Source organism: Anser brachyrhynchus, assembly GCF_964034855.1.
Source record: "Anser brachyrhynchus genome assembly, chromosome: 5".
Lineage (NCBI taxonomy): Eukaryota > Metazoa > Chordata > Aves > Anseriformes > Anatidae > Anser > Anser brachyrhynchus.
Genome location: NC_137699.1, coordinates 12405946 through 12426852, shown reverse-complemented (window position 1 = coordinate 12426852; position 20907 = coordinate 12405946). Strand labels below are relative to the sequence as shown.

Below are 20907 nucleotides of genomic sequence, written 5' to 3'. Positions count from 1 at the left end.
CAGTACATCCCCCTGTGTTTACATTACCTAAAGTTACAATTTTTTAACTTTGGCTATTAGATAGTAAATCCTTTAGAACAGTGTTTGGATTTTAATCATCATATATACAAATTTGAATAAAACTAGTCTGCTGTTTAATTTCATTATTTTGGGTAATAATATAGTAAAAAGTTAGACTGCTAAATTCTTTATTAAGAAATGGTTTCATCAAACCTATATATAGCTTGCCAAGCCTATGGCTGTTTTAAAATTCTCTCAGTAGTGGCATTCAAATATTCTAATATCTTTCTGCAGAGGTGATGGAAAAACTGAATCACAACCTGAGGTAGATGTCTGGGAAATTCTGAGGAAAGCTCCTCCTTCTGAATATGAGAAAATCGCTTTTCAGTATGGTATCACAGATCTGCGTGGGATGCTGAAACGCCTCAAACGCATAAAGAAGGAAGAGAAAAAAAGTACAGGTTGGAAAGCTTTATTTCTTCCAAATACATTTGTATGTATATTCTTGTTTGGGAGTTCTTCATATATTAACATTAACTGGACAGCAGCCAGGCACAAGAGCATGGGAAGTATGAGTGTGATACAGTTTCCTTTCCCAATTTTTGCATGATCTTTACATTTCATTTCCATTATAAAGGTTTTTTAAAAACACTTGAAGCATGACGCATTTGGGTTTCTTGAGCCTCTTCTAGTCTTGTCGAGTATAAATTACCTACTTTTAACTAATTTGTATTAAAAGTCAGAAGCAGAGACGGTAAATTGCCTTTCATTAGTACTGAGAAGATAAGTATCATTTTCCTGTGGTCACACTTAGCTGTAAATCTATTTAGTACTCTGTTGAAGTACATATTTGTGTCTGATTTAGAATATTCTACTTTGCTCATTTTAGTTAATATCACATGCCTTTCATTCCATGTTAATGAATAACATATCAATTATATGTCTTGAATAACAACACAGCATGGGATGAAGAACAGACAAAAAGAAATGGCAAAAATGCAAACAGGGATGCAGAAGGTGCAGAAGGTTTAAGACGGTATTAAACAAGAGGAAAGAGAATGAAGATTTACTTTCTTGACAGAATGTCAAGAAAAAAAAAAGGAAAGAAAGAAAGAAAAATAATTAAGATTCTCTTTTTAAAAATCATTCTTCATCACAGCATTCCTCAAGAAACTGGATCCAGCTTACCAAGTGGACAAAGGACAAAAGATTAAATTAGTGGTTGAAGTTGCCAATCCAGATGCTGACGTGAAATGGCTGAAGAACGGACAGGAGATCCAAGTGAGCGGCAGGTAAACTAGAAGTATGAGAACCTAAACAGAATGGCCTGAAGCATGGACAAAGTAGAAAAGCTAGCTATACTTAGAAAGAAACAAATAAATTAGGGAGAAATAGGACCCATGAAAGAATCTACATAGCATATTGAGTTGTGGCCAGTTTACTGTTCTCATGGCTGTTCCTTTTTCTTCCCTGTGCTCTGTATATCTACATGTGGAACGGGATGCTCACATCTACCTACTTAGCAAGTAAGTCCTCTGATTATGCTCTGTTGTTTATGTATATATCCAGGGTTCAAAATTCTTTCTTATATGGGATATACTTTGCTGTAGCATGCTTGTAAAACTAAAATTTCATTGTAAAACCAAAATTTCTGTGATTTGGTTCTGGAGCCTTGATGAGGAATTTTGATGGTAAGTAGTCATGTTTGTGTCTGTGTTAGAAAAGCATCTACAGTCACCAGCATTCCAACACCATTCACAGGAGTTTGTATGCCTCAGTTTAGTATGGAGTGATCTCCATAATCCCCTGTGCTTGTTTTTAAAACACTGTTTCTGCCCACTGCAGTTCAGTGGGTGGAATCTTAACAGACCTTGCCACTGATGTCAGAAAAGAAGTGGGGAGCTTTCTTCTCTGCCTGGCAGGGTAAGACGGGGTCCAAAGGAGAGAGTCTCAGATAATTACACTTAGATTCTCTTTTCAGATATATTTTTGAAGCTGTTGGGAATAAGAGAATTCTGACCATAAACCACTGCTCTCTGGCTGACGATGCAGCATATGAATGTGTGGTAGGTGAGGAGAAGAGCTTCACAGAATTATTTGTAAAAGGTGAGCAATGGCAGAAAAACCTACCCCCTAACATTTAGCATCAAATTAGTTAAATCCTTATTTACTCTCAAATTAGTTATCTCAAAGCAAATTCTCAAACATATGAACAAAATCTGAGATCTATCAAAGTAGGTATTTTTCTTACAGTTAAAGGAAGACACTTTCCCTATAGTTGCAACTGAGAAAGCACAGGAAGATAGCTCAGTAACAATTATTAATTCTCTTTTGGAAAATGCTTTGTTTTCCAAGAATAGGGCTAAAAACTTACTTTAGAAATTAGATTCTGTTCAAGATAAATACGTACCTCAAGCTTTACAAGCAGATCAAGTAGTACAGAAAAATAATGCCTCTGTCTGAGAATTTTGGAATTTATATGAAAACAGATTAATCTTATGTTTGTATTCTCTCTCATGAAGTATATACCAAAAGGTCATCTGATAACCTTGGTAATGTGATCCAGCATAGTAAATCTTAAGTTCCAACTCAGAGAGCATCACCATGTATTTTGCCAGGGGTTCTTCCTGTAGAGCGCTGACTGAGACCTACCACTGACATTCAGCCTTTCAGAATATTGTTTTAATAAAGGCCTCTTCATTTCCAGAGCCTCCAATCCTGATCACTCACCCACTGGAGGACCAGATGGTGATGGTTGGAGAGAGAGTGGAGTTTGAGTGTGAAGTGTCTGAGGAAGGAGCTACTGTAAAATGGTAAGGGAATAGGAAAGGGAAAAAAAAAACACAACACAGCAAATAAGAAACAGGCCATATTCCTCCATGGGACATTCTAGAACCAGTGTTTGTGGAGAAGAGCTGTGGACTAAAAAGGATGAAGACATCCTACATCAGTGCTTTCAGAAAAAAAGTATTTATCCTCCTTCTATATATCAAATATTGAGTAGAAACTGAGAGGCCAGAACATTACAGAAAACAAATGAAATCTAGCTATTTTATAAGTGTCTCTAGAATTTCTTGTTCTGCGGCCACAGGATGCTACTGACTCTACTAAGCTGTTAACGTTAAAGTTTTCTAAATGCTTGACAGCAAAGCGTAACTATTACACAGACTAATCAGATCCACATTGTGATGAGCTCTGCTCTTCTCAATTGCAGTGAGTTTTTTTTTTTCCTTAGGTAAAAAGTCAGTGTCTGCTGAGACAGAGGGAAGGCCATTGACTTATTTTAACGCATCTGTTGTGGTGATCCTGCAAAGCCAGTCATTATGTATATGCAGCAAGAGGGATTAAGATGACAAACGTTGTGCCAATAGAGTCCATCTTGCTGGGCATTCCAGCTGAGGGGAAGCTGGAAGGTTCATACTGCCTGGGCAGGCACAGCAGACAGTGCTCACATACCAGGCCTTAGGCACACTGTTCTCACTTCATTTCTCTACCAGATGAAATTCTCTTGTGCTTGTTAACAGCTTCAGGCACATGGTTATCAACTGTTCCCACAATGCCCATTACATTCTTGGAAAGTGCTATCACTCATCTGCTCTCCCAAAGGAAGGAACTGAGAATTTAAATAGAGCCCAAGAGCTGGTACAGCATATGCATTACACTATTAAAACCACATGCACAGGCACACGCGCGCTATTGTTCAGGAACTGCTTACAGATGCCTGGTCACAAGAGATGGGGACAACCATATCTGTCCCTCTCAGGGCACATTGCAGCTGCCACACTTTGATCCTATGCCTTTGAACGACTCCCATACATCTTGCAGAGCTGTTATCTGTGGGATGGGCATTTGCTGTGACAAGGGCAAAATGGCAGCTGTCTCTGCCTGAAATGCAGCAAGTGGTCAGAGAAACTCTTCAGTGCATAGCAACCGAAAACTGAGCAGCTAGATATTTACACTACACATATCTACAAAACATAACTGTTTTTATGGGAGACTCAGTCAGTGCTCTTTGGCTATAAGGACACAGGAAAGAAATGTCCAGGAAAAAACATGAAATATGGTATGGAGAAACAGTTCTGGTTTTATGTCCTTTTAGGTGAAATGATCTACAGTTTAAGCTAAGTAACAGGCACTAGCTAAAGGCACCTGTTACAGTTCTCGCACCTTTTAAACCTAGGAGATGAAGTCACAAGCACATGAAAAGAAGCAAATATGTGACTTGCACAAGACAGATAAGGCCTCCAGCCTCTTAAGCGTGGCCATCAGACTAGTGCTTGGAGAATTCATCATGTGGGACTCTTCATAGTGATCAGGAAAGACTGTCCTCTCAATCACCTAGAAAGATCTCATGTTATTCTTACACAGTACTGAGGAATAGTCATTTCTAAGCTTCAGATGGCCTTGGAAATAATACAATCATTGAAGAAAAAGATGTAATAAAATATGTAGTTTTGACTTGATTTTTCTATCTCTGAATGCTGGATGTATCATCCAAATGATAAAGTTCCAAACAGCTCCAAATGAAAACAAACTGTAGTAATGTAATAATAACAATAAATCTGTGTCCCCCCACTACTACACAGTTCCCATGTCACTAGTATCTGTGAGTTTGGATCAGATGACCTAGAGTGGTCCTTAAACTAATGCTTCCAGGGTTATATTAAATCCTCTTCTTACAATTTAGTATCAGTTGATATTTCTGCTTCATCGCTCTAGTTACAAAGGGAGGGGCTATAATATTTCTTTATATAAAGTTTTTCCCTTTTCACCGCAGCAGTACAGTATTTTAAGTCAGGCGATGCCTGGGAGGTCTCTTTTGCGGTTTATAATTTTATCATTACACCATTTGTCAGTACACCCGTCTGCAAACACTCTGCTCATACTCATCAGCAATCTGATAGTCACTAAATCAAACAAAAGATAAGTATACTATTCCCTTCCTGGGGTTTTAAGACACTGCTCATTGCAAATAGTCTATTTTCATTATTTAGACAAGATTTCAAGAGATCTCTATGTTAACCAAGGGCTGAAGAGAATATTGAAATATCTTTGACAATTCACATGTCAAAATACACCACCAAAATAAATTAGATGTTCATCTCTGGAACAGTAGCCACGGCATGTGTGTGCCTGTTTTTGTCACAGCAGCGTGTTGAATTTCTAGATTATAGTCCATTCTCAGCAGTTCAACAAAGGTTTGTGCATTGCATTGTAGCAGTTGCTCCAGAACTAAGTGCATACACGAGAGCATCAGCCTAGGAGAACATCTTGCACCTGACATCAGACTCCTGCCACTCAGCAAGCAGAGGAAACATTATCCTGGCGTAACACTAAGCACTGTGTTTCATGTGGTGTTGCAAGCATTCTGCTTCCTCCCTCACTATTGTTGTAGCCCTGTGATTTGGACGGTAGGCCAGGGTTTTTCTAATCCAACTGTAAATTCCAATAAGCTGTACTCTAAAGAACAGTTAGGAGGGGATAAACTGGAGCTATTTTGAAGTGAAGTTGCAGCAGGTACATCTAAATCACAAACTAGGATGCATGTCTCTGCTTAAAGCTTTAATCTGTGATTTACATCAGCAGACTCTGACACAGGCAAAAGGTTTCTTTGCACGTATCTACTTTGAGATTAGAAATAGAGCATTCTAATGAGTCCCTAAGCAGCACTGCCATTTCCTAGCCTGTAAGCACATTTGTTAAGCTGAATAGTCACTAGCAACAAAGAAGGAAAATAACACTAGATAGAAAGCAACCTCTTACTTTACTAAAAGCATTACATTTTTTCTACTTTTCTTCACATAAATATCAAATAGAAAAAAAAAAGTTTACTAACTGCAGTGGTATTCAGATAATACATTCTAATAATAAAAAATATAAAAGGCTACAAAAGGAGGTCAAGCTGAAGAAATTCCAAGTTATTTTCTTGGATCTTGTTTATGTTCTTTAGGATTAAGGACAGGAAAGCTATAAAAAGTCTTACATATTTTTGTGTGACCTTGACTAAACAGATTGAATCCTCTCTGCTCGCTTCCTTTCACGATGATTGGAAATTACAATAATTAAATTTCCTCTCAGGCTGCATGGTGAAGCTTAATTTAGTAATGTCTTAACTATACTGTGGCATCCTTGAACAGAAAGGACTAAAAAATCCAAAATACATTTTCATTCAAATCCATCCTAAATTTTTCTTCTTTTACTGATGTCCACAAACCATGAAATTATAATGACTACAATTCACATCAAGAAAATGAAGACTTTTAAGTCATTATTCAGCAAGTCCTTACTACCTTATGGCAACTTCTAAGATAGTACCTTCACTGCTGGTGAGGTATTTCTTCATCCCTGTATCTTCTACAACATGTATTATACTGTCATGTGTATCTATAGTATATAAGTAATAACAATCAAGAAATTCCTTGTGAAAGAACGACCTTGAACCAAAAGTCAAATATGCAGTAAAAAATCATGGTCAAGCTAGTAAGATTCCGGTCCCTAGCAGTTCTGGTCCTGATAGCATTTGTGAAATAGCCTCGCTTTTGTTAACTTGAAATGCTACTAAGATTGGATTTGTGTCTTTCAATCTCTAGTAACACTGAGCTGACTCTTACTTACCTCTTCCACCCATAGAAAAATAACTCAACACCATTTGGCATTGCAGGGAGAAGGATGGAGTTGAGCTGACACGGGAAGAAACATTCAAATACCGATTTAAGAAAGATGGAAAAAAGCAGTATCTAATTATTAATGAGTCAACCAAGGAGGACAGTGGACACTATACCGTGAAAACCAATGGTGGGGTATCAGTCGCCGAACTAATTGTACAAGGTAAGCACAGGTAATATTATGAAACTAGAGAATCTGAAAACATGAAAACAGGCTGAAGGTAACTTTCTCCAGGATAGTGCAGAGGGGTAGCATCATCCTTGTGCCAGGGAAAAAGAATATTTCATAGGTGGCATTAGGGTTGATAACAGAGGCCTCAAGGAGAACTCACACCTGTGTGCCGGATGTAACAGATACCCTGATAGTAACAGGTGCTTAGCTATCAGTCTTGTTTAAAGCCCTGCATGCTGTGGATTTTCCTTCATATTTCACCTTTCCACAAACAGCTTGCTCAGCCCTAGCCTTTTCTACTCAGTAAAGCCACACCAACTGTTTATTAACAGATCTATGCTGATTTGTTGATTTCTGTACTGACTATTCTCGCAATATCAGAGAAAAAGCTGGAAGTTTATCAGAGCATTGCGGACCTGACAGTGAAGGCACGTGACCAGGCTGTCTTCAAGTGTGAAGTTTCTGATGAAAATGTGAAAGGAATCTGGTTGAAAAATGGCAAGGAGGTGGTACCAGATGAAAGGATAAAGATCTCCCACATTGGCAGGTTAGTCTTGTTTCCGAAAGCATGTACAAGTTTGGGTATTATGTTACAACCCACAGGAATTATTATCTCAGGGGGACAGGAATATAAAACAAGATTTTGTCCTGGCTCCAGCTAAAATGCAAAAGTTAAAACCTTCTCATCCACAATCAGCACATAGTCACAGGCATGCTTTGGTATGTGATTTGGCATTTTGCATGTATGGAATCAGTGGTGCATCAGCAGAATTTGTTTTCAGTTTTCATTTGGATTTCATGTTTTGTTGGTATTCAAATAATCTAGAAAACACATTTTTGGTAACTTTAAAACTAACAGTAGTGTTTAGACAGATTAATATAGCATTTATGTACAAGACCCTTCAGAAAAACTACTGATTTAAGTATAAATATTAACCCATATACCATTGCAGCATTCTGTGCTCAAGTTTCTCAGTAGCCTAACTCTTACTGGCAATCAAGACCAGGAAACTTCCTAAGATACATGAGTACTACATGTTAGGTAAATTCTTTCTTGGTACTCCCTTTCTCTACTCTGTTATGAATTTACAGTAATAGAGGGATAGAACATCAATTTTTAGCTTGTTTTCCACACAGTTTACTATATTTACAGTCTGATCAAATAAAGTCAGCAATGTTACAATTGCCCTTTTTAAGGGTAAATGACCAGATGAACAGAAGCAGAGAAACAGCTTCCTCTATTCAGAGTAGACTACACATTTACCTTGACAAGAAAAATCCACTCACAGACATCATGCTGAGATGGATTTACTCAAATACTGAAAGCAGAGCAGCCTATAGCCCTAGAGGTTGTTGACTTGATGTTAGGGAAAGGGGAAAATAAACAGCAATGTTTGTTAATATCCTATAGCCTGTACCTCATCTCTTGAAATAGGCTTGTTTCTCCTGGAAAGGTAAGGTAAGGGAGTGGAACATATTTGTTCATGTTTCCAGAATCCATAAGCTAACTATTGAGGACGTTACGCCAGGTGACGAGGCTGACTATTCGTTCATCCCTCAGGGATTTGCTTACAACCTTTCTGCCAAGCTTCAGTTTTTGGGTAAGTTATCTTAGAATATACAATGGGATTTCCACAGGGATAAAAGGATGGAACTAATCCTGGTCATACCAGGAAAGACTATGGAGAATCTCTTTCCAGATCCCTCAAGACAGGTGCATTACATTACTTTTGCCCGTTATTTTGCTATCATTGCTACATTGTTTTACAGAGCCTGTTTTCCAGTTTATTGCATTAATCTAAAGATGTATATGCCTTAAGAAGATTTAATGATTAATAAGTTGTAAATTACTTTTTGAATGCAAATTATATGAAAATTTGGTTTTCAGATCTATTTATCCTAACTCCCCCCACCTCTTTTTTTTTTCCAGAGGTCAAGATTGATTTTGTACCAAGAGAAGGTAAGAATATTCGTTATTTATATGCAAGTAAACATGTTTTCAATAGCAAAGGAAACTGTATCTTCATTTTTAATGAGGAGTTGACATAAGTAGTCACCTCTTTTTCATACAGAACACTCAAACCATATTTTAAACTTATTTCTTTGCCTTTGCTATAGAGCCTCCCAAAATCCACCTTGACTGTCTGGGCCAGTCCCCTGACACTATTGTCGTGGTGGCTGGGAACAAACTGAGATTGGATGTTCCCATATCAGGAGATCCAACACCCACTGTCATCTGGCAGAAAGTGAACAAGGTAATGTGTAATCTGACACAATAGCTGAGGCAAGAAAGTCACACCAGGAAATTTATTTTCTTTCTCAAATCTGTCTGTGATTAAAACTTTTTATTTAAAAGTATGTTCATGTTCCTTTTTTAATTATTTTATTTTTTAACTCAAGAAGAAAAATTAAATAGCTGCAATGTAGTTCACTGGGATTTATCTGTTTTTGTAGGAGTCACCTTGAACTGTGTTTTTTTACGAACTTGCCTTTTTTTTTCCTCCAAAAGTGGAGGCTGTATCTATATGAGTAGACATACATACATGCAGATGGTCGGATACCATATAGGTTTATTCTCCTAATACTTCAGAGAAAAAGAAATTAATGATCGGTCATCTCCATGATCTCACCTGATAGTATGGACAAGTTCTGGCGGTGGCAGTTTCTTTTTACCATCTTTCTCAATAATTCTTCTACAGTTTGTGAAGAAGATGTGTTCTCAGCAGATCAGTGGGGTAAAGCTGTATTTGGTATAACGAAAAGAGAGGACGCTAGCTATTTGCCTAATCAGAGCAACTGCAAAACATCAAAGAAAAAATTTAGAACCTAGACACAAAAGTGTTTAAGTGAGCTTCCTTCCTGGCTATGTCAGAACATCCACACCCCTCACCATCTGTGTGCTCTTGAGCTATAACTAGCACAAAACACAGACATAATTTGCATAAGATTCTACAGCATCATTACACTTTCCATAGGTAGTACAAAAATAAATAGATATAGACAAAATAATATTGTCAATTATATTCATTTTCCCAGTCTCATTTCTTCACAATTTTGCAGCATTCTTTGTTCAGGTGGACATATTTAGTAACATTTATGACTTCTTTCTGCAATGCAGAATTAGTATGGAACCTAACAAAAAAGCCATTCATCTCTTCTTAAAGAACCAGAAGCAGTTTTTCTGACTGTCTCATACAAATATTCCAAACCCTACACCTTATTATTTCTATGGTTTGAGGTCTGAAGATGAGTAAAAGGAGCCAAGATTGATCTGAAGGATGTATAGCACATACTAACCTCTGAAATCCTAAGCAAACAATAGCAAAGTTTCAGAACACATTGTTTTATGTATGTTACAGACTTGACTATATTTCTGACTATTAAAACACATATATTGACTTACTATCCCATTGTTAAAAAGTAATCTTAATTTTTGTAGCTATACAGAGTAACTGTTACCACAGGATGCACACAGACTCAGAAGCAATTACTGTTCTACTGCAGGAATGCATCTTTGTTTATGAAGCTGTAGATTCAGTTTTGCTGACTTATCCTTCCTTTAATTCACTACAGTCCAATACATCTATTTCCATTTCTGCTTTTTACTTTCATATCTGTTGTTTCCTTCCCAGCACTGTTTGCTCTCTCACTTTGCTTTTCACTTTTCTCACACCTCCATGTTCAAGCACCTCAGCACACCTATGGATTCTTCTGTCTTGCAGAAACACCTTTACTGTTCTGCTCAGAAAATTCAGCTTTCTGTGGTTTCTTTGTTTATCTAGAAAAGCGACCTGCTTCGAAGCAATGATGACTCCGTGACTCCCTCAGAAAACAGCAGTGATTTAAACACTGATAGTAAGGTAAGTTCCTTATTATTTATGCTGACACACAAATATGCTCAGTGTTTTCCATACAAATGGTCCTACTCAGAAGAACATAATATTCAAGTCAGTAGATATTAAAACTGGTGAAGCAGATAGCACAGCAAGCCCAACATCCTGCCTCACAACAGCAATTACCAATGACTTTAAAAGGGCAAAACAGATCTGGAGAGTGAATTTCGAGTAAGGTATTGGTCAAGAAAATCTCTTTCTAACCACCGTTACATGGTGGCTGGATTACAAGGAATCAAAGAAGTTGTTTAAAACACACTTGAATGTATTTGTGAATGTTTATCCCCCACTTTTTTTTTTTTCCACTAAGCTTCAATAATATCTAGAGGAAGAAAACTAGGACAAAATCTTGCAAGACACAAAGAAAGATAACAATGAGTCAAAAGAGTAAGCAAAGTATGTACGAAACAGTCAAAAGAAGACTTATTTTCCAACAACTTTCCTTTTTTGTAATAGACAACTTTTTGATTTTGGTAGATACAAAATATTTTACATTTGCTATGCAACAATACACCTTTCTCAGGGCACCTTTCTCAGGGTTAAGATTCTGCTGTGCTAGTCACTAGATGGGCATAAATGCTTCGTAATGCTTCTTCCAAGTCTGAAGATATGTGGGCACATAAAGAATAGAGCATGTTATAAATGCACAGCAAAGTTCCTGTGGTTATGTTTAGACCTCACAGTCGAGAGAAGAATCATAGAATCATAGAATATCCTGAGTTGGAAGGGACCCATAAGGACCATCGAGTCCAACTCCTGGCACCATACAGGTCTACCCAAGAGTAGAAAGTTATCCCATATCACATTCTTGAGTGACAGAAATCACACTGATGCCATTAACAAATAAATACGTTAACTTTTTTAGAAGGAAATTGATCAGATCTGTTATCTGATGCCAGATGTAGATATTGTTGAACAGGAATGTTTGCTCAAATATCTGAATTTGAATCTGTAACCTCCCTTGAATTTACAATCTACACAACTGTTATCCACGAACCTTTACATTGATACTAGCAGTTATCCCAATTAGGAATCTGTAGTACCGGGTGTGTGAAACTAGCAATGAATCATAACAACCTGGGGACTTTCAGAACCAATTTTTCTCAAAATTATTTGCTTTACACATGCAATTTAGTTGATATTTTCTATTTTCTCCATACAAATGTGGAGAAATACAAACATTCATAGCTTTTGAGTAATTTCTCCATACAAATATGGAACATAGTTTTTGAATAATGTTGATAATATTCAAAATGAAGCTTTTCACCAGCTTACATACAGGCTCATTAGGCTGTCTCTGGCACAACTCACACTGACTTTTTCTGTTACTTTCACTGCCCACAGCTTCTGTTTGAGTCTGAAGGCAGAGTTCGTGTGGAAAAGCATGAAGACCACTGTGTCTTCATCATTGAAGGAGCTGAAAAGGAGGATGAGGGAGTATACAGAGTTATAGTTAAGAATCCAGTGGGAGAAGACAAGGCTGATATCACAGTCAAAGTTATTGGTAAGTGAAGGAAGGAAATAACCAGAGCATGAAAGTGTATTGAGTTCACTGAAACTCACTCAACTCTGAAATTGACGCAGGTTCTGAGTTTAAGCTTAAAAAAGAGACAGAAAACAATCATAAAGGCAGCAATGCTATCAATTACAAAATTTGGCAGAAGTATTTTTCATAGGTAGTTGCCTGCCATGTGCAAAAGAAAGAGAACAACTCCCAGTGGAAATCCATGTGTTTTCTTTTTATGTTTCCAGTTTCAGATGATCCTAACATTTTACAGATTACATTCCCTTCTAAGGAACACACTTCAGGCTAGTATGAGATGAGAAAAACCTCCTGTCATTGTGTTCTGTTTTACATTTTTAAACAAAGATGACTTCCTTCTGTAATGAGTAAGCAGCTAATGGAATAAAGAGAGGCAGCGTATCAGATACAAGATAAACAGACTGACACTGTGAGTTGCAGAAGAGCTGGGGGAAATACGTTTTTGAGTCTGTAATTTTTATCAATTTTCTCATGTTTAACTTGTTTATATCCTACCATGTATATGACAAATGCTCAGGTCATAAGCAAACCTTGAATTGATAAACAGGAATTATTTTCATCTGCAGTATTGAAAGTTAGAATTAACTGCTTTTCATCTTTTATATCTCCAAAATAACAAAATATGTGAGACATGCAGCCTTTATATTCTAGATAAAGTTTATTCTAGACAGAATAAGAAACCCTGGAGCAAGTCTCTTGTTACAGGATTGAGAACAAACTACTACTAGGTTTGGATTGCTGGCTCTCATTTGAGTGGAGGACTGGTGAAGCTGTTTGCTAAAACACCTAGCAGAGTTCTATCCAGTGGTTTGAGGTAAAAGAGCCAACAAATGAGCACATCTAATTTTATTTCCTTATGGACAAAATAAAGGCAAGAGGCATTCTCTGTCTACAAGAGATTTCACTACATACCAAACAAGAAAATACCAATGTTGCCTCCCACTAAAAAGTGGGTTCTGTGTGTTTTCTTTTTCCTGGTTCATAGCATAAATCTATGCCAGTCGCGGATGACTACATGCAGTTTATCGCAGTTAGTACACAGCTAATTACCCAAAACCTTGCATTTTGCAAAAAGGTAATTATGCCTGAAAAGAACAAGATAGCTGAATAATTAAACAGTATTTAAAAGAAAACCAAACTAACCTGGAAGCATCAAAAAGTAGGGTTCACTCTGGACTAAGACCATGCATTCTATGTTGTATCTACTGTTGCAATCTGACAAATTTCTATCATCGCCTTTGTAGTGCCATGATGAATACCACTACTACTAGGAAATTCCTCAGGATGTCTGATTTTTTTTTTTTTTTTAAGATTTATATATATGTATGATATGCAGGAAAAAAAAAAAAGAAACATTAAAGAAAATTATTTCATTGATTTGTGGACAGTAAGTGAAACAGTAACAACCCCCACTCATTCTCACGTTTTCTTCAGATGTTCCTGACCCTCCAGAAGCTCCCAAGATCAGCAACATTGGAGAAGACTACTGCACTGTGCAATGGCAACCACCTAAATATGATGGTGGGCAACCAGTACTTGGTAAGAAGTGCTGAAACACAAAGTTGCCAGCAACATCACCTATGTTATTGCTGCTCCTTTACAATGATGCCAAAAGATTTTGTAAGTGTATTCACTCTAGGAAGGCTGACCCCGAGACACTAACTAAAGTTGCAAATTTTCAAATAGGTCAATTCTGGCCCTTCAATATTAGGGAGATGGTGCCCCCTGCCTGTGCTATCTGAATCCAAGAAATATTTCACCAAGTTAGCAAAGCAGAAGATACTAACGCTAAGTATTCCCATTCAAGACAGAAATTTTAGGTCAGTATACACACCTTTGACCTTGCTTAGGAATAACAAAACAGAGCTGTGATCATGTCAGACATCAACTCCAGACTTCTGCAATCTCAAACACTCATGCAATACATTTTATTTCTTTTTAGAAAGCTAGTTCATAATTCTCCTTCACATACAACCACACACCATGAGTCACAAAACATATTACAAACTCTTTAATGACTTTAAAATCTGTATTAAAACTGGAGGCCAAAATCATCGTGTGATACAGGAAACAAGCTGAATGAAGCAAGAGTATCTCACCCATACCATGGTAGGTTCTCTGCAGAGCATGCTGTTTGTTAGATAGAACTCCCTGTGACCCTCAGAAGGAAAAGGAAGTAAGGCAGGATCTTGGCCAATTTTAGAAAAAAAAAATCCTCTGGACTCCAAATCTAGGAATTTGTTTAATAAAGATCACTGGAATTTGAGTTTCTTTTTAAAAATGCACTGAAACCTCTATGGAAGTCCCATGGAGATGCCAGAGTTAGAAATGTTCTACAATTCTTTTAATCCCTTATACAATACCTGGAAGAGAGGAGTTTGTATTTGCTTTTGAATATTTTGACCTCATTCACTCACGCCTCATTTAATTCAATAGAAGTTACCTATGCAGGAATAAAAAAGGTACTACTGGGCCAGTCCGTTGTTTGAGAGGAAGCAAGCAAGAATTCAAAGTATTTGGTGCAAAGATACCTAGTAATGGCTGTCATGTTACCACTACCAGCTCCCCTGCCCTTGACTGGGCAAAGCCCATGACTTTGGTTTGTATAGTTGTCAGGATATACATTTCATAAAGTTATTTGGTTTGTTTTCACTGTCAAAGGAACGATTTTGTTAACGTCCCACCAGCAACTCTTAGCACTACATGAGGAAGTAGTCTTATGCAATTACCATAAGACTGTGCTAATAATTGAGCTAGACTAAAATACCTGAACGAAAGCCAAAAAGCAGCACCATCCATTCAAAAAAGGTTGCAAAAGCAAGTTTAAAGACCGGAGAAAAAGGTGCGTGTGTTCTTGTCTGTCTTTATACTGTTACAGACACAGGCATTCTACTACAGCCTTTATTATCTGTATCTAGCAGATATAGAAAAGAAATTCACACCCGATCTTCACTCTTACACCCTTTCATGGGGCTCAACAAGTATAATTGTTCAGGTAAGAATGTCAGACAGAAAGTAATACAAAAGGAAAGTTGTGGAAAATACTGAAGCCTCACAGAACTCAGACGCAGTAATACTGGATCACATTTGGCTCTTTATGTCACAGAAAAAAAGGTGCTTTTCTTGTTTCCTGCATGTGAAACCATAACTTGCAGTTCCTTTACGTCATAAGAGATATCCTTCCAGGCTATATTTTAGAGAGAAAGAAGAAGAAGAGCTACCGATGGATGAGACTGAACTTTGACCTTTTGAAAGAGCTAACCTATGAAGCCAAGCGAATGATTGAAGGAGTAGTTTACGAGATGCGGATTTATGCTGTGAATTCTATTGGCATGTCCCGGCCAAGCCCTGCCTCTCAACCCTTCATGCCAATTGGTGAGTTCTACCCCACTCCGTATTATTTCTAGGACATATCCAAGAACAGGACAATTTTCACCTCTTCAGCTGTCCTTATACCTAAAAAGAACATGTTAGGAAAGAGGCTATGCTATATTTAACCAGCCTTTTCCTTTGTCATCTCGTCATCTTCCTCTTCTCTATCTCTCATTCCCCTTCCTGCGAAGCACAGAGGTTCCAGTTTCATGAAATTGCTGATGAATTTTTAGTTGTTATAATTAGAAGTGTGAGAGTCAAGATGGATCTGGAAAGGGGGAGAACTAATTGACAGAAATTTCCCTGTCCCTCTCAGTTTCCCCCATTGCCTTATGGGTGCAAATATCACAGTATCCCACCCAGCACTCCATTAATCCTGGCCTCTCCACAGCTAAAAGGATAGCTGATTAAAAAAATATTTAAGGAATGATTTCCTATAAATAATCCTTCCCATCGCACCAGTACAGTATCTCCTGCAGTCTCTGAGCTGGAGCAGAGAGTCCTCAGGAAGCCTATCTGCTAAGAGCTCTGGAACAAAGAGACACAAAAATACAACTAGCTGGAGATTACTATGACTAGAGTTGCTACATCTACAAATATCAGTGAAGGGGGACAACCTGCTGAAGGAGATAATGTAAAAGATGATGCACTGAAGGGGTCAGAAGGAGCGGATGAACTGAAAGAAGGGTCTCGTAATTGTGGATTTCAAACACAAAACAGCTGGTCTGCAACAAAAGAGGGCAAACGAAAACCATCAGGCGGAGCTACTGAAAAAAAAGGTCCAAGGTTTTCATGAGATGGGGAGTTTTGCTTGATTAAGGATAACATTCTCACTTACTGCTTGAGAGAAGAGGTTTGGGGTTTTGATCGTGTACTGTGCAGTTATGTATGCTCCCAAATGCTTTTGTCTCATTTGCAGTTCACTGTTCTTGATCCCATTTGAATATGAAAAATTTTGACATAGCTATAGAAAGGAAAGTGGGTGATGTACTTTTTGTAATAACTTCAGGAACTAAGATCAATTTCAATCAGTTCCACAATTTATAAAGCTGTATTTAACTTACTTTATATATGAAGTATTTCCAATATGTAATATGTAAAATCTCTTAATTATATTCAAAAGCTATCCAGTTTAGAATATATATATACACACACAGAGTATACCAAACATATATTTAACATAATTGCTTTTATGCCATGCATAATTAATATTACATTCCAGTAATTCCAAATGTAATTTTGAACAAGTTATCTTTGTTTGCTATTTTACAGTAGCATTTGTGCGTATTCACAGTTTGGGATTCTTCAGTTAAGGCTTTTCTTTTTTGTTTCCTTTTTGATTAGTAGACAGGAGTTGTGCTTAGGAAGACTGAATCTAGCTAATTGTCCTCCTGAACGATGGATTTAAAAAGAGCCATGAGACTCCTGTTCTGAAAAGATATGAAATAGCTATAAGTAACTGAAGAGAAAATTTTTCGGCCCCAAAATATTTCTCTCTGATATGTCTCCGTTACAAATGAGCCAAACAGAACTAGCGTTTCAGTAAACGGAAAAAAAAACTTGTAGACATTTTCTTCACTGTTTGAGGAAAATGCATTACATCAAATTTAGCCACTAACGATTTTTGTCTAAGTACAATCAGGGTGTAAATACAGCATACAAATTGTATGCATTTTTTATTTTTAAACTTTTCTGCAGACTTCTGCTGTCTCACTCACCTACAACTTTTTTCATTGGCTTTTACATATTAAGGGAGCATATGTGAATAGGAACTACTGCCTTAACCTCTTATCTTCCACCCACCTCCCTCAAACCCCCAAATATAGGAATCTTACACCACACTTCTATTAAAATGAAGTATTAGGTATTACATTTTACAACTGGGCTTCAGCTAAATCCATTTTATTAAAACAGAGGGTGATATATAATTCAGATACTAATCACAACTTGTACAGCCGTTGAATTCTCAGTTATATTGCCGTTTCTCAGAATTTACTTCTACATATTTCCTTACAGCTCCTCCAAGTGAACCAACCCACTTTACAGTGGAAGATGTCTCTGACAGCACTGTTGCCTTGAAGTGGAGACCCCCTGAACGGATCGGAGCAGGGGGATTAGATGGCTACATTGTGGAATACTGCAAAGAGGGATGTAAGTAAGCACAAGTACTAGGCAGCAGCAACTGAACATTATTAAAATACTACAGTTGCAATAGTTTCACTGAAATATCACAATAAATAACCTTATCCAGTACCTCTGAATTTGAACTCTAATCTATGGCTAACATCCTTGCCATCCATCACTAGCCTTACTCCGACATGACAGTCAAACCATGACAGTCACGTCAACCATAACCTCATATTCACAATCATAAACGTCAACAGAGGAAAGTATTAAAAAATACCAGTACTGTTCTATAGTCACTGTTACACTTTTGTAGTATTCAAAAATTGTGTATTCTCTAAAACCCAATATAATACCATGACTGTAAGAATATCAGTCAAAGTTGCAAGTAACTGCTACCTCATCTCATTTAATACTCGTGGTCTCATAATAAGAATAGCTGCACCATATCTACAACATTCAATTTACTGTGATGCTTATTGTTTTTGTATATGATGCAAATGTTATTGTATATAACTTTTATGTTATAAAATCAAATAATCATTTCAGCCATGGGATTTTCTCTGATGCTAAACTTGTCATATGACCTAGACTAGCATTTTTACAGGGTATAATTTATCCAGAACTCATTTCTAGTCTTTAGCGAGGTATCGTCATGAAATTACCAGAACCCCTAAGTCACTGTCACAGAAGAATAATTTTATCAGTAGTACTTCTGTGCTATTAGAGTAACTAAGGAAGCCCTAGGAACTCTATTCTAGCACATCAAACAAGAAAGTAAGAATAAATTCCAAAAGTTATACGCTTTATTATTATTTTCAGTATATACGGCTCTCACCATTCTGTTTGGATACCCACAGAAGATATACTTCAAGAAAAAATGAAATTGAGGCTTCGCTTTCTAGCTAAAAATGCTTCCACAATTCTCCCCTCCATCTTCTGCTAAAGAAAATAAATGTAGAGAAACCCCACCAGTCTAAGCTCCATAAAACAGAATGTCAAAGAAAGCACCCAAAGATGATTCCTGTACCCTTTAACTATTTTGAGTAAAATAAAGCGTATGCATTCCTGAAGTGCATGTGTAAATACACCTTCTAGATTAAGAGTTCTTTTCCAGCTCAGTTTATTCCATTTTAAGCACGGTATTGCATGTTAAATTCATTTTACCTTAATACAAATTTACTTTCAATTGTAAACAAGGCATCAGTTTGGAAAAGTAATATGTTATTACAATATGAAAATCCTGTACTTGCAGCTACAGAATGGATTCCAGCTCTTCCCGGCCTAACTGAGCGTACATCTGCACTGATTAAAGACCTGGTGACAGGGGACAAACTTAATTTCCGTATAAAGGCTATAAACTTGGCTGGTGAGAGCGGAGCAGCAATAATCAAGGAGCCCATTACTGTTCAAGAGATCCTGCGTGAGTACCTAGATTGAATAAATCTCACTTATCTATTTCCTCTGGTCAAATATCTAATCAAGTACACAATGCAGAAAAGATCTGGGACTGACAAGCCCGTGCCTTCTTCTGAGGATAACATCCAAACAGCTCTTTCAGTCTGACTACGAGCCAAATATCTTCTGCAAACATTACCTTACTGTCCAGGTCTTCTATTTCTAAAGCATAGCTTTTAAAACAAAATCCTACTTTGTACTTTCAGACTACATGCGCTTCACCTCATAACAATAATGGCATTGTCTGTATTTAAGTGGCACATTATTTAACATATAGGGCTCTGCTGGAAAAGCTGCTATACTACTGCAAAAGGACTGCTTGGACTGGGGCAAGAGACCTCTTAACATAAAAGCAGTTATCTGCACCTGATTGTCCTTGATTATTTATTAACCCTCTGTTTATCACCCAATAGCAATAGATCACAATTCATTCGGCTGGAGTCCAAAAGATATCATCAGCTGCTAAGAGTGGATCCCTCAACCTTTACTCACACAAAGTATCTGCCAGAGTCTCACTAACAGTAAAACAACTCCGTTTAAATGAGAGTTGTAATGCGTCTCAAAATCAAATGGATATGATGACATATACCCTAACTGTAGGTTAGTAAATCCTTTCTATAAGTGACTGTGAAAAGAACAAGGGACACAGGGAGAACAAAGAAAGCTTTCCAGTGAGGCAGAGGAAAGCAGGGAATGGAAGAAAGAACAAGAGCTATGGTCCTAAGGTTAGTGAAAAGTAAGCTGCTGCCGTTACTCCACTCCTTCAATCTCAAAAAAGAACTATAATTGAATGACTATAGAGAGGTAAAGGAAATTCATTGAGTGCTCTACTTTCTAAGTTCACACACATACCCAAATGACAATTTGCAAAGAGCTGTAGTAACAATAGAGCAATAGATTAATCATTGTCTGTAGTTATTCTTTCACTCCAAGAGTCCTGTCCTCAGTCCTGTTTTGGGACAGGATACCCAACCGGTCCAATGGGGCTTTGAGCAACCTGATTTAGGGGGAGGTGTCCCGGCCCATGGCAGCAGGGTTGGAACTGGATGATATTTAAGGTCCCTTCTGACCGAAACCATTCAGCGATTCTACTGAACTGAACTCCGAAGAAATGAAGCCCACACAGAGGGCTTATATCCAACAGAAGTCAGCCAAATCTAGCATTCTGAATGCAACACAATTTCAGAAGTCCTGCTGTCAATGCAACCTCTGAAGCTGTAAATACGTAACACAGATTTGCTACTAAAATTGTATCTGGTACCCAAATGCATTTGAAAGTATTCAGAGAACGATCTGCTCTGCAACTGTATAAACAGTCTTTGCACAATTTTCTTATGCTTACATGTATCCAAGCCCCTCCTCTTTAGTGTTTTGCCTTATTTGTCCTATAAGTAATATTTCAAGTAATCTAAAGCCCAATATTTAACATATTACTAATGCTTAACTACAGAGCGTCCTAAAATCTGGCTGCCACGCCATCTCAGACAGACTCTGGTGAAGAAAGTGGGTGAGACAATCAATATCGTGATCCCTTTTCAGGTAAGTACTGGCTTCTATTTTGTCATAGCTATTTATCATTACTTACCTAAAGTAGTTTCCCTTATGCAAGTTCCTGCTGCTTCACTCATTGAAAAGTATTAAACAAAATATGGCTGGTGATAAAAAAAAAAAAACACACAA

The 20907-nt window shown here is 37.4% G+C and overlaps 1 protein-coding gene across 3 annotated transcripts in view; it reads left to right on the top strand.

The window, feature by feature from the left end:
* The window catches only part of MYBPC3 (myosin binding protein C3), a 68501-nt gene that overhangs the window by 30920 nt on the left and 16674 nt on the right, over positions 1–20907 (top strand). For all 3 annotated transcript variants that reach the window (XM_080592526.1, XM_080592524.1, XM_080592525.1), the window contains 16 exons: positions 295–461; positions 1160–1292; positions 1982–2106; positions 2708–2813; positions 6662–6828; positions 7219–7384; positions 8332–8438; positions 8768–8797; positions 8956–9092; positions 10620–10697; positions 12075–12234; positions 13708–13812; positions 15460–15648; positions 17662–17796; positions 19025–19192; positions 20678–20766. In XM_080592526.1, the coding sequence (XP_080448652.1) occupies positions 295–461; positions 1160–1292; positions 1982–2106; positions 2708–2813; positions 6662–6828; positions 7219–7384; positions 8332–8438; positions 8768–8797; positions 8956–9092; positions 10620–10697; positions 12075–12234; positions 13708–13812; positions 15460–15648; positions 17662–17796; positions 19025–19192; positions 20678–20766 (2062 nt within the window). The remainder of the gene's footprint in view (positions 1–294; positions 462–1159; positions 1293–1981; positions 2107–2707; positions 2814–6661; positions 6829–7218; positions 7385–8331; positions 8439–8767; positions 8798–8955; positions 9093–10619; positions 10698–12074; positions 12235–13707; positions 13813–15459; positions 15649–17661; positions 17797–19024; positions 19193–20677; positions 20767–20907) is intronic.